Below are 15,016 nucleotides of genomic sequence, written 5' to 3'. Positions count from 1 at the left end.
CTAAAAACTTTATAATATAGTTATAAATAGTATTATATGCTACTATTAAAATGTTTGGAATGCCAGTCTGTGAACTGGTGGTGGAAAACTGTTCTGAAATATGTGGAGATCATCAAGTCTGAATTTGAGTGTTACAGTCATGCATAGTATTTTCAGCACTCTGGATTAAGGCTACTGCCAAAAAACAACCATATAACCATTACATTAAGCAACTACATTACTGAATATGTGTTGTAGGTAAAAATATCAGATCGCAGCTTTAAATGACATTACATGAATGTAAACTGCAGTGCCAATTGCTGGAACAAAATTTGTCCACTGTTTTGTAACCATGACTACAAAGAGACAGTGTTTCAGCACGGTCTATAAAAAATAGCCTAGAGTCCCCAAAAAAAAGCAAAAAAAAAAAAAAAAAAAACATTGACACACTCCATTATTTGCTGTTCCTGTCTGCCTCCCTTCAGTGCTCAGCTTTACCCTCTGGCCTTTTACTTTTATGTCTCCTCATTTTATTCATACTGACATTTCTTTCCAAGTCTCGATCTTTTAGCGCCTGCCAGCCTGATTCGGAGTTGGGCGAGTTTCCTGTTACTCACCTTTTGCTCTGGAATGTCAGAGATGCAAACCACTGCCAGTCATTTCCATAGTTTTTTTCATTTGAGATTAAATAGTCAGCCTGTGCATTCGTGACAGATGAGCCATGTTTATTTGCTTATAGCTAATATGAATTTACGTGCAAGCCCAGAATGTTTCCAAATAAATGCTCATTAGAAAATGGCTCATAAAACTAATTTGTTTTTTTTACAAATCTGATAGTCAAGTCAAATGTTCATGTTGCATGTACTCATATTTTATCTCTCTAAAAAAGGTTCTGGTTGGAACACATGACTCAAAGTAATAATGTTTTCCCTCTTTTGTCTATAGGATCACCGTCAGCCTCTACAGACTAGACTGTTGACAGTGACCAGGTCAAACGGACCTCATCTCCATCTGCAGAGGATTACAGAAAAGGAAAAGTTTAATCTCCGCGAAAGAGCACACCAATGGCACTGAATCTAATGTTCAGATTTCTCTGCAAAGATGAGACACCCCATATTTTATTACCACATTAATCTGTTGCAGACGGTTTATTCATTTATGAGCCCCTTTCCCCCTCCCTTCCTTTTTTTCAACTGCTCTAAGAAATTTATTAGAACTGGAAGCATTACAGCTCAGAAATGATGGACTCAAACAATAGCGCTTGAACACTCAATAACTTTGATGAAATGTTAAAACTGTGATTACCTACTTAAAAGGTCATTGGGGGTTTTGTAGTTGTGAAACTGGACGAATACAATTACTCTAGAGATCGCAATTACTATCTCTTTTCAGAAGCTGTGTGGAAGAGAAATGCTAAATATAACTACATAAGAAGAAGCAATAAAACATAACTACTACAGACATTCACTCAGAGCTGTTATAAAATAGTTTGTTTATTAAGCTGTGGACCTTTTCAAATCAATATCTAGAAGCATTAAAGCTGCGCAGTAGTGACAAACCCAAACACACATATATAATTTTTTTTTTTTTTTTTAAATATGAATTGCCATGAATTCTCAAAAAGATACACAATGAGTAACCTTGCAAGCATGCAACTTCATATGCATCATTTATGTTGTGTGTGTCATTGTAACAATAAAATACGAGACAGGATTTGGGCTACAGGATGAAGTGGTTACATATAATTGGAAGTCATAATCAGTGTTGCACCAGTAAACAGGGGTTTGCGAAGAGGCTTAGGAAAGAGGCTCATTCTTTATCTGAATCTGGCTGATTTTTAGTTCTTCTGACAAGTTCAGAGCACCAAACCCACAGAGCCTCCGTTCTCCAGCTACTGAGTGGCCACGCAGTAAGGAAACAGATAAAAAGCAGGAAGAGGGGACAGAAAAAGGATGAGTTTTCACTATATGCTTGTGTGTCAATGGGCACATCCTAAAAGTTGGATCGAATAAAGTTGAGCTGTGTTGCGCTGAAGTGAGTGACTCAGACGTTCTGAGTCTTTAATAGAGCTGTAACGGTCTCCCTCCTTCTCTCTTTCATTTTCAATCAAACACAGAAGCTGCTTTGTCTACAGTGAGTGGGCAGCAGTGGCAAGAGCGGTTCCCTGGAACAGTTGACAGAGGAGTGTGTGTCCAGTTTCTTTCCAGACCTTCCGTCTAGTTCACAGACATGAGCCTCTTTGGTTTGACAGTTACCACACTTATCGTTGTTCAGCCGGCCAAAAAGCTCTAAAGAGGCCAATGTTAAACCTCTTCCTCATATTCTGGCCTGCATAACTGTAGCAGGAAGTGTTTGTGGCCACCACCGCAGTGGGGCTCCATTAAATATAAATGAACAGTGCTCTGAGAGGAAGCAGAAGGGGAGATACAGAAAACACAAAAATCGTTATGGTGTTTGAACGAATCGGATTGATCAAACATCTCTAGTGGAACAGGGAGAGAGCGCTGATGAGCAGTAATGGATCTGACCTCGGTTTGGCCACTGACACGTCTCATCTTCCTCTCTATACACAGGGACAGTGGGACTGGGTGTCAACATTATGACAATAAGCCAGCTTGACTGGGTCTTCCACCAGAGCAGAGCAGCCCTTGGGTTTAGTGCTGCTAAAAATAGCACATACAGCTTTGCTAAAAATTTGAAATGTACCTTGGAATGACCTCTTATCTCTATTGGATCCAGTATCACAAATGCTTACAATTTACATCTCTTAATTCAAGATTAATCTCTGCTAGAGGCAGCCACAGGGTGTCCGGTATGTAGTTTAAAGTTTTATAATAAAAAAAAGTCACATTGTGAGACAACGCCAAATGTCTTTTTATGAAATATAAAGTTGCATTATGAATTAAAAAGTCAAACAAAATACGAAATAAAAAATATACACATTTCAACCAAGGTTGCATTTTTTTAAGTGTTACCAAAAAATACAGTGAAAACATTAATATTGTGAAAAATGATTAGAATTTAAAATCCTTTAATATTGAATGAATTTCCTAAATTCATTAATTTGATCAATTCAATTGCACATTTCAGAAGCTTGTGAGTTCTAAATGCAGTGTGTTATCATATAACAGGAAAAACAAGTAGTTTTTTATGATGACATTTTCAACATTACAGAAAAAATGGAAAATAAAAAATGCTGCACTTTACATAAGGAAAATGTTTTCCACTCCATGTTCAAATCACAAATCACATGCATCTGTATGTGGGGGCATTTTCGTGTGGATGAAATATGCTACACTAAGTGTCTTGGTGTAACGCGAAAAGCACATCATCTCTCTTCGCGAGTCAAAAAGCAATTAAGCCAGCTAACTGTAGCTGAAATAGCCCGGGGCTGAGTTGGTGCTGTTAATCTAAGAAAGCCCTGAGCTCCGCTTGAACACACCGGCTTCATGGTCCAGCCTGCTGGCAAAAGGGAAAAGCAAGATGTGAACCCTGCTGGATGTGCTTACTTGCTCCGCACGCATACTGCCAAGGGACTCTGGGATTGGTAAAGAGCAGTTACACAGGCCACAAGGTAAACTCACAGCAGGGCTAAACAAAATCACACATTTGCCATTTGTTTGTTCATCGGCTCTTCTGTGAAAACAGCATTCAGCTTCCCAGCCCATGAGATAATCAGACAGGTTACACCCTGACTATCACTAACAAAATTATTAACAAAAATATGACTCCATAAGCTCAGGCTTTTACTGTATATTTTATGATAAATATTTAAATGTTACAAAATTAATGCAATATTTCTTAAACCTTTGGTTCATTTTATTTGTAAAGTATGCATAAATATATAAAAACGCATACGTTCAATTCCAATATACAATCTGTTTAACTTAACATAACATATGCATGGACTATATACCAAGTCTGGTATCTAACCAATACCCTGGTGGCACTGTTAGTGATTCTGCTTTGGCCCACATGGCAGAGGTGAGCTTGTCGAGATGTATCTGCTGGCATTTATTTGAGACCCAGCTTCCCTTCTCCCACATCCCACCTCAATGTGGGAGGCCAAAATCACCCCCTAACGGACTTGGACAACAGCAGAGCTCAAAAGAACTTAGGAAGGCAGCTGTTATGTTTCACTTTCACCTCAGGGGACCAGAGTGTGTTGTTTTTTTGCATCTGACTATAGAGGAAATATTGCTTTTCCCAGCAAAAAAGAATATATATATATATATATAAAAAAAAATTTACAAGAGGGGGGCTATAGGTTAAAGTGTTTGGCCCCTTTGGTACGCCCAGTGTTTTCCATTTGGTCAATTTATCCACCACAAGTACTACAAAGTAAGCTGCAGCCACAACAAACATGTCTATATCGCGAGGTCTGTTCAGTTTAAACCTCCATGTGCCCCTCTATTTACTCTCCAAAGCAATATTCTACTGATAACAAAATCATAAACAGGAAAAAACACAAACAAGCATCCATAATTGGATTTAATCTGGCATAAACTCCTCCACACATTTCCGATCTGAATGTTTACTCAAAATAAACTGTGTAATGAATCAAAAAGAGCCCATTCTGATATTTTTCTGCTCAAGTAGCAGCAAAGCTGCAGTTTGAAAGGAAACCTGTCTATGTCTAAAATAAATAAAACCAAGTTACATTAAATCAGTCTGTGAAGTTTCTAGCCATTGACATTTGCTCATGCTAGTGTGAATGAAAACAGGATCAATCTAAAATGTAGCTTTAGATAAAAAGGTCAGGTTTAGAAATGAATGACTGAATTACAGGCTATGAGAAATAAAATCCTTATCCACTCCAATCAATCTCATAACGCTCAGACTTTCGATAGGACGGCCTCTTTTTTTTCCTCTGAAGTCTCCTTTGAGAAAAGACTTCCTGTGGAACTATCATTTCTACATTTCACTCGTTGGGATCGTTTTTTTTTTTCCTCTTCCATCACAGACACAGAAAAAGTAATTTAGTGAAGAAATACAGTGTGCGTAGGCCGCAGGGAAGATAAAGACGCTTCCCTTTCTACACTCTAGGGCAGAGAGAGGAATTATGGGATGGCTAGGTGTGACAGAAGCTCATCTGCAGTCTAGATGGACTGCATAGTGTTGGCCAGAGAGAGCATTTCAATAAGCCTTTTAAAAAACCATCTGTCACCACATGCAGCATATGTTTACAGCAAATATTAATAAACAAACTATCTGCACTTAGGCAATCAAACACCAGATGACAGTTAATGTAGTTATTAAAGTTTAAGGCAAACAAACAATTAATATGCAACACCTAACTGTAGCTAAAAGCATGCAGGCTATGTTTAAAGCTTAAAGCTGTGTATTTACAAGCATGTAAGTGAAGATTGATTTAGTGTGCCCCCACAAGGGATGTGGATGTAGCATTTGAATTTCGATCCATTAGGCAAGCTTTTGTCTGGCAAGGTAACTCTCTGATTAATTACATTAATGTAACAAACTTCATTAGCAAGGTTGCAGCTCTAGCCCTTAAACCCACGCAGCTGTGACACTGTAAACATTCAGAAGCTCAGCCTTTTCAGATCACTAAAGCTGACACATACAGAACATCAACGGCATTACGTAATGACATTAATATGATGAATGAAAAGGATTCAGAAAGATTAAGTATGTAATCTGTAAATTACTTGTATTTAAATCTTATAAAATAATGCACAATCAAAAACAACAACTTGCTTTTCTAGACCTAATTTTAAAATACCGTCTCCCAACATAGTTGACCTTTGAAGAAATGGTTTGCAAAGCACTGACAATGACATTGTTTTTATTGTAACGGGACGTTAAAAACAAAAGTGCTTGTCTGTTTAAATAGCCTTGAGTCTTAAAAATCCAGCACTTCCTACACAACAAAGTAATGTTTTGAAAAGGAAAATAAAAAGGTATTTCTAAAAAGGTATTTCTAATTTACGAACACAAGATGTTCTCATTCTAGAAAGTAATTTTTTGGAAAATAAAAATACACAAAAAATAATAATAAAATGAATTAAAAAAAATCTTATGTGCACATAATGAGCATTGACTTTATATTCCAAAACATTTATTTAGAAAAAAATAAAATAAATAAATAAATAAATATCTTCTGGCATTCCTAAAAAAGAAGAAACAAACAAACAAAAAAAAATTGCATTGTATATACGTCTAAATCTGTAAACAGTGCTGGAGCAACATTGGACAAAGCACTCGATTACTGCACTGATCCAGTAGACTCAACTCCCTGTTGCAGGTGTTTACTTCAGAGCTCAGCCCTCCTTCTGAACACTGATATTTAAGAACGGGACGCAGAGCACAGAGTAAACAGATCAATACGCCACTCTGGTATCAGTGCTACAGTCAGCTGAAAGCAAGCTTGCGCCTTATTATGTATTCACAGCTTCTCTGATTTAAATGAGCTTCCTCATTAGGCGATGAGGAGTTGGAGAGGGACAGCCCGTGGGAGGGCGGTATCTGTGGCGATGGGCTCTGAGTGCTGGTGGGCTCAGATCAGGCTCTGATCGATGGTGGTTGAGCTCAGAGCAGGGCTCCTTCCGCTGTGCAGAACAGTGATTAGCCAGTGTGGAGGACTGGAGCTCATTGATTCTGTGGATCTGCTCCGTCTCTGATAACAAAGGCTGGGTATTTCATTATGAAGGGGAGGCACTAGATTGGGACTTGGAAGGAAGTAAATGGATCAATCAGGCAGTTTCCAGAACGGCACGAAGAGTAAATGTAAGGATGTAAGTTTTTTAGGTTTAGGTGACTTTAAAGCTCAAATATACAAAAACACAGAGATAGAGTGGAAAAGAAAGAAAGACATATATTAGATATTTTAGGTCATATAAAAATACATCATCAGGCAGGAATAGAAAAAACCCTTTGAAATGGCGTGATGTAAATGTGTTCTGTGATGGGCTGGATTATTGCTATACCATTTAAAAGGTTGGGTTAAGATATTTAATGTTTCTGAAAAAAAGTCTCTTATGCTACCCGAGGCAAAAATTTTTTCAAAATCAAAATCTAAAAATCTAAAAATAATCATTCAGAAATCTAGAAATCGGCATGCTGATTTGGTGCTCAAGAAACTTGCCTTGTTTTTAAATGTTGTGCTGTTTAATACTTTGGTCAGAACTTTTGGTCATAATTTTTTGGTATTCTTTGAAGAATGGAAAGGTCAAAGAAAAATGTTGGATGTGGGAACAAACCCACATCCCTACAATCACCACAATAATTAAAAAATTACATATAGTCTCACAACAGTTCAATTCTAAGAACCATGAAAAGGATGGAAAACAGTAGAAAGCAAAAAATAATTAAATAAATGAAAATAAAAAGTATATATACAAACAATTATTACAACAGCACTTAGAAAATTGAGCGATCTCTTGCAAGGGAAGGTCAGCATATCATTATGGATGTGTCTACAGCAGCATGGCACATAGCCATAAACCTTTGCTCAAGGGCACAGTATTCACAAAAATTACAGATTTAACGCATAAAGACATCAATCAATCAATCCATAATCTCATTTACCCAAACCCTATGGCATGCCCAGGAAAAAGCAATTGTGCCTAAACTGCGGTTTAATCTGATGGGGTCAATTTGATTAAATATGATCCCATGGCAATGTATTATGATCTCGGTTTGAGCCAACAATGTGTCTTGGAACAGCTGGGCTTTCAACCAGAGAGCTGATTGATCGGTGTACTGTGCTTCTGTCTCCATCTACCAATAAATGCCAATAGCTTCAATGTCTCGTATGATTTGCACATGTCCTAATCCCTATTCTACTAGCTATCAACACATTAAAATCAATTACATATATATATATATATATATATATATATATATATATATATATACATATATATATATATACATATATATATATATATACATATATACATATATATATATATACATATATATATATATACATATATATATATATATACATATACATATATATATATATATATATATATACATATACATATATATATATATATACATATACATATATATATATATATATATACATATATATATATATATATATATATATATATATATATATATATATATATATATATATATATATATATATATATATATATATATATATATATATATATATATATATATATAAACTAAAATACTATGAAAATAGCATTTTAATTATAGAAATTAGCTTTTCTACTTTTCTGACAAGACGATAATACTCAATCAGCATAAGTATCAGAAAAAGTCAAATAAATATTAATTCTTCCATAATAAAACCTAAAGAACATGTCCTTCTAAGGAACAAGTAAAAGCACAAACCTTCACAAAAGCTCAAATGTAAAATCCATAGTTTTTGTCAAAGTCAATTTAATGCTGTGATGCTTGAGTGGCATAAAAACAATATATTGTCCAGTACGAGCTATGGGGAGCGATTCGTTTTGATAAGAAAGTTGAATATAATAAAACTCTTTTTAATAAATAAATAAATAAATAAATAAATAAATATAAAACCTTAAACAGCCAACTTATAAAATACAATAATAAAATAAAATAAAATGTCTTTGCAGGTGAAAAAAGACAAAAAACTTTTTGCTAGGTTAGGAATGAATTTGACATTATTCATAGCCAGAGAATGAACAGTGAAACATTCAAATCCCACAAGTGAGTTGCCTTAGAAAACATTAATAAAACAAAGGCTGTGAGACTAAAATGAGCTAAAAAGAAAACACAGCAGAGAGACTGTGATCCTAAACGTGTCAAACCTGCATTTTCCTGCTTAGTCTGTAAGTTAATCGTTACAAAAGCTAGTATTAGTTATTCATTAATCTAACAGCAACTAAGCAAGCAGTCTGCAGGGGACAGAGCACAGTTAAGAAAGCCAGAGGCCCTTGAAGCCTATGCTGCATCTACAGATTGCCATTTGGAACTGTCAGTTGCCCAAAGGCATTCAACCCTTGAACTCTCCCTAGATCTGCCCGGAGAGAACCGGCAGGCCCTAAGCGGTTACGGAGCAATGATTAGAGGCCCTGTTCGAGGACTCCACCCTGTCGAGCATATCTCTCTTCATCTCCCTCTCTCTGCCTCTGCTCCACATGGCAGAAAAAGTGTAGCCCTGAGGCAAGAGCCTTCTCCAAACCTGTGGTGAATGCTAATGCAGTCCCTCTACAAGTTTTGCCGCTCCCATCTCTCAAACTGTCATCACAGCAGCGACAGAAGGGTTTGTGTGCACTGTATAATTCCACTGATGGGGTGAGAACATTGACATAGCACCTTTTTAATATCCTGAGGAACATAAAAAGCCAAAAGGATGGCATAGAGTAGATAAGACTACATTCACTACCTCAGGAAAAAAAAACATCTCTGATTATGAAGAACTCACTTGTGTCTTTTTTTTATGCCAGTCCTCCTGAAGATTTGAAGCTTCTTCAAGGACCAATTAGGTACTTAGCGTAGTACTCTGCAAAGCCTGTTTCCTTGAAGAACTGTATATATCTAAGTCCTCGAAGATTATGTATTTTTTTGATTCATCACCATTTGAACAATCAAGGTGTATTCCTTTACTGTCTTCCTATTTTCAGTGGCTCATGTCACTCTGCTGAACTCACTCAATTGTATAGTTCCAGTCATAAAAATGACTTGGATTCACCACCAAATAGCTTTTAGTCTGATTCATCAACAAAAGAATTTTCTATTTAATGACACTAAAAGGCATTGACAATGGCAGTTTGAATCAGTCTGAAACCATGTATAATTTAAAGCATCAGTAAACAAAGAATATTATTAGATATGAGAGCATTATAACTCAAATAAAAACCAATCCAACAGAATTAAATCACACATTGCCACATGTTAAAGCTATTCTTCAGAGTCTAATCAACCAAGCAGGAGGAAAGCGGGAAGCATGGCTCCATCACATTAACCTCTTCACTAGAGAGGCAGCAAGTCTTTTTACTAGCAAACATATGACTCATACCCATAAGAGCCACATATTCCCCATGCCACATTACCCACGTGATTCAAATGGTGCAGATGTGGTGATGATGGTAAATGAGCTCTACCATTTTTTGCCGGTCCACTAGATTTGTGATGCTGGTGTGCTAACATCTGTGCATCTTCACTGTGAAAGCCTTTGGAGCCCTTCCTAATCCAAACAGATGACAGTGATCAGGCCACAACCTACAGGAAGCTGAATTAGAATTTGAATGACAGGAATAATAAGTGGTAATGTACACACATGTGCACAATGTACCGATGCACGATGTAGTAGGGAAGGAAATATAAAGGAAAATTGGTTTGATATATGATATATTATTGAAAACAACCCTTTTCTCTTAGATTCACAATGGATAACTGCAATTTTGTAAGAGTCAGAGAAATATCACAGCATGTACCTGCAAAAAAAAATCTCTCTTTTCAAGACGAACCTGGAAAACGCCCAAGGAGAAACATGGTGCCTGACAGAGGCAGCTGCACAGGTATGAAAAATTACATGTTATCTCAGTCAGCCATCTGCAACTTTCTCAGTTTTTCTGTAACTGTCCATTCTTCAAGACACAACTGGGATGCCAATCCAGTCATCTGATATGATATTACAGCTATCAGAAATAAAAATAAATAAATAAATAAATCACAGCCAGTCTCGGAATCGGTTCCCAGATGATTCTGTTTGGCACAGCAGCCCTGTGGAGCTGCCACTTACCCACAAGCCTCATATGCCTGTCCCTTGACTCTATCCCAGCTAAAAAGTCGGACATGACCTTTGAATAATCATGGGGTTGGGGGAAAGAGAGCAAGAATAGTTCAGTTTGACAATCTATAACATAACCTCCCTGATGTTATTGACAGTGGCATAGTTCAGTCAATGCACTTTCCAAAAAAAAAACATCACATGCTGTTGTGACCTCCATGTGAAAAAGAGTTGTGTATGCCACAGACAGCTAAGGTTTCTAGCTAGGAAATCGGAAAGTGCACAACAATAAAAGTAATGAAATCAACTAAAAGTGAAATTGTGTATTTGAGCTTCTTTTTTTAAACACTATTATATTTTGGGACTTGTAAATGAGGACTACAACAAAGAGAAGGATGTTAGACATTCGATGAAGATCATAGGGCAGGCTATAATAAAGATGAAAGAAAGTGCTCGTGAAAATGGAAAAAAAAAAAAAAAAAAAAAAAACTGTGCAAAACAGGGTTATGTGCCATTTACAATTGAGAATGCCTTTTAAATGCCCTTTAATACTTGAATTCGAATTTAAAGCTAGAATCATTGGAAGACAGAAGATTTGAAAGACAGACAGAACGACAATGAGACACACATAGCAACTGAACGACAGACAGCACAACAGATGAATATTAGAATGACAGAAAGAATTATAAATAGAGTGTTAAAATAACAAAAGCCATTGAATTAAACACATGAGACATTAAACCAGGACTGAAGGACAGATATCTGCTGAAAATGTTGGATGAGATGCCAAACTAATCTTGTAATGACATTGTAAAGAGCTTCGCCAATTTTAAAATGGGAGTGAAGGTGAAGAGCACACATTTCAAGTCTTGGTGACAAAGACAGGAGTGAAGGATGATGTTAGATTTCACAAGCCCCAATTTTTCAGATGTTAAATCATCCGTTGAAATGATTTCATTAAATGCCCTTCATTTCCCATTAATTGCTTTAATAAGAAAAATATGAGTGAGGCACTGGCTGTGAAGCGAGGAGCTTGGTTCAATTTGGGTAATGACTTTCACGTGTCTCATCTCTCCATTGAAAAAAGATCACTCCAACATTTAAATCTCCTATTCTTAAGATTAAATCCTGAAACAGTGGAAGCCGACGCGGTGAAATTTTTCAAAGGAATCTCCAGCGAAATCCTTTTTGTCATTTTCGCTCTGTGTCCACACAGATCTTTCCAAATAATTTAACTTTCTCTGGCGTGGAACATTGCTTTGGCAAACCATGAGTGAATCAGACGGAAAAGTGCAATGAGTAAAACTGAATTTGGCATTCCCTGACATCAACCGTGGTTCACCAGGTGGGCTACACTGCTGAGACACCTGGGGACTGCACTATCCAAGTTGTTTCTTTTTTATTTTTAATCAGACCTAGCCTTGTCAGAAATCCAGTTAGTCATGGGAAATCAAGAGCTGAAGCCTTGATCAAATTGATAGAACTGTATCGAAAGAAAAGCCAGCGTCTCTAATCCAATCCTATTAGCTCAAACCACCAGAGCCACAGTGACAAATCGTTGGTCATTGCTCAGCGTAGAGAGCAGAGGGTTTCACGGACTGTCGGAGCAGGAGTGCGATACAGCATGGCTAATAAAGGTGGATGACGCAGAGGGTTCTAACGTGTCCCTTGACCACAGATCATATTGATTTACATTCATCTCTCAAACATAGACTGACAGGACTGCACTCACTGTACCTCACACATTCACATGGATCGATGCATCTACAATAGGTGTTAGAGAACAAGGCGAGAAACAAAAAGATAAAGAGGCAAAAAATACGGAATGAGTGGGAGGAGGACTGTGGGAGGAAAAGAATACAGAGAGATGAGCTTTAAATTTGAATCAGAACTCTGACAGAAAACTTAAAAAAGCTACCATATATTAAGGTTCAATACTTTAACATCTGTTAATGCGACAGTTAACATGAAATATCAATGAACATCATTACTTTAGCCTTCAGTGTCAGGTGATTCTTCATAATTGTAATATGTTCATTTGGTGTTCAAGAAATATTTCTTATTATTATCAGTGAAAACAGTAGTGCTGGTTAGAACATGAAATTTCAAAGATCAGTATTTGTAGTAGTAATTTCTGGTAACATCTTTTAAACTTGTGAACTGTAGTATATTCACAATATAGCATGACTACTAATTAATTAAGATGTGTTATTATAGAAGAGAAACTTAGCATTAACTACTTTTATGAGCTCAAAAATGCAAATTTTTCTGTATAAGATTTTTGGGTGAACTAGGCCTATCCTTTTAAATTTAGCAATTTTTTTAAATACAGGTTCTTTAGCTGTTAGCTTGAACGAAGAATTGAAGGTCGTCACAGGTGGAGGCAGCAGAGGACAAACCCCCAGCATGTGCGAGCAGCAGCGTGTGGTGCAGCTGAAGTCCTCTCAATCTCACCTCAAAGTTCTCTTTCATTTCTTCTTCTGCTAACCTTATTCTCACCCTACACATCTCAGCTGTCTTCCATCATCTCTACAACGGTCCCTCTGCTTCATTCTGTTATCTTTTCTCTCACCTGAGAGAGAAGAAAAGATAAATGAGCTCATCCTGGCTACCTACAGAACACTGGTCCACGCACACAGCAAACAGAAAGGAATCAATTGCATTCGATAACAGACTTAAAAAGACGCACACTCTGGACGATAACAGCTAATTTATGTGCAGTAATGCAATAACGCAGTGGTTCCACTGGGTCACCTATAAGTGTCCAGAAGACCTGCTGATTCTGGAGCTGTTGAGGCCAACATGAAGTTAATGAAGTCTTGTGCTAGTTTTCACATAAACATAGAAACACTAGTATTTTTGTGCACAACCACTACCACATAAACCCAAAAAGTAGTAAAACATACCACAAAGAACAACTTCAGCTTTCCGCTTGAAGGCAAACACAGGAGGGTGTCCGCCCACACGCACACAATCTACAAGTGCACTTGTCTCCTGTGGAGTCGTTGATCCAGAACAAAAGAAAGTACAATTTGTCCAATTAACCTCATAGCTAATTACACATAAAGGGCAGAAAAGAGTTTGATGTTATACTTGAGAGTACTTGATCTACAATAAACCTCACTTTGATGAGAGACGAGAGAGGAAAGAGAGAGAAAGACTAAAATGAAAAAATAATATGAAACTGAAACCAGAATATAATTTGAAAATGATAAGAGGGTTGACAAAGTTTAGTCTCACAGAATATGTACAATATAAAAACAGAAAGATAATGTGTGCAATTATGCAGGTACAATTTTTTGCTTAAAAGGGTCATCAGATGTGAAATTTCCACAAGCTGTATACAAACACTGTATTTATTTAACACACATTTATGTTCAAAAAAGGATCATCCAATTACCCCTTAAATACCTGATAATATTTTTTTTCAATCAGACATTTCACAAAAGTAAAACAAATTCTACAGATTATTAAAAATGTAAACATTAAAATGGTACAGGCCAAACAGCAATCTACAAAAAAATACTTCTAGTCTGAATAATCACAGAACTGAATCCAAAAATCATTGAGAAATTAATCATCAAAATAGCCAATGGTTGCAGCCCTAGACTTAATAGCTTTGAGGTTCTGGATCTCATGATAGCCTTCAGTAAGTGCCAGACCCCCTTGGATTTTCCCTCTTACCAAACCATCTGCACATCTATAGATGGCCACCCCCCATCTCTGCCTCTCATTAGATGTGAGCATGTTGTCACATTCAGAAGATCCATTAATGTTGCAGTGTGGAGAGTCTCATTGACTGTGTCATACTGAGAAGAAATTAAAGGCATACTTGTGTTGGGAGATGTCAATGTCTCTGATTTCAGGTTGAGAGTCATGCTAATAGGAGGTTCATCCTCCCTTAGTGATTCTGGCATTGAAATGTAAGCTTGTGAAGCAATACATTAACCCTCTACACCAGACTCTAAATAAAACATGTTTTACTAAGTCAGCACAAAGCTGTCAACAAGCATAATGCACACAACCCATAACCTGTTTTTATGTAAAAATGATGCCTTTTGCATGTGTGCATGTGACTGAGTGTGTGTGTGTGTGTGTGTGTGTGTGTGAGTGTGTGTGAAAGAGAGAGAGAGAGAGAGAGAGAGAGAGAGAGAGAGAGAGAGAGAGAGAGAGAGAGAGAGAGAGAGAGAGAGAGAGAGAGAGAGAGAAATTAACACTCCTTTCTTCCTTACATTCTGTCATATTACCATATATGATTATATCACTGGGGGTCGACCTAGTAGGTCTGTGTCAGTATTAAAATTGCCATATAATTGCCAGTGATGTGAGAATTAT

At 36.9% G+C, this 15,016-nt stretch overlaps 1 protein-coding gene across 10 annotated transcripts in view; it reads right to left on the bottom strand.

The window, feature by feature from the left end:
* vav2 (vav 2 guanine nucleotide exchange factor) overlaps window positions 1-15,016 on the bottom strand; it is a 127,354-nt gene that overhangs the window by 61,285 nt on the left and 51,053 nt on the right. The window contains exon 1 of one of the 10 annotated variants that reach the window (XM_043221689.1): window positions 13,136-13,198. The exons of the other annotated variants lie outside the window; for them this stretch is intronic. Coding sequence (XP_043077624.1) covers window positions 13,136-13,189 — 54 coding nt within the window. The 5' untranslated portion in view covers window positions 13,190-13,198. Of the gene's footprint in view, window positions 1-13,135; window positions 13,199-15,016 lie in introns of those variants that run through there. 10 annotated transcript variants of the gene reach the window in all.

The sequence above is a fragment of the Puntigrus tetrazona genome, chromosome 21, assembly GCF_018831695.1.
Source record: "Puntigrus tetrazona isolate hp1 chromosome 21, ASM1883169v1, whole genome shotgun sequence".
In the NCBI taxonomy this organism is placed as follows: domain Eukaryota; kingdom Metazoa; phylum Chordata; class Actinopteri; order Cypriniformes; family Cyprinidae; genus Puntigrus; species Puntigrus tetrazona.
The sequence above is the reverse complement of the archived record's forward strand: the minus strand, read 5'-3'. Positions and strand labels throughout refer to the sequence as shown.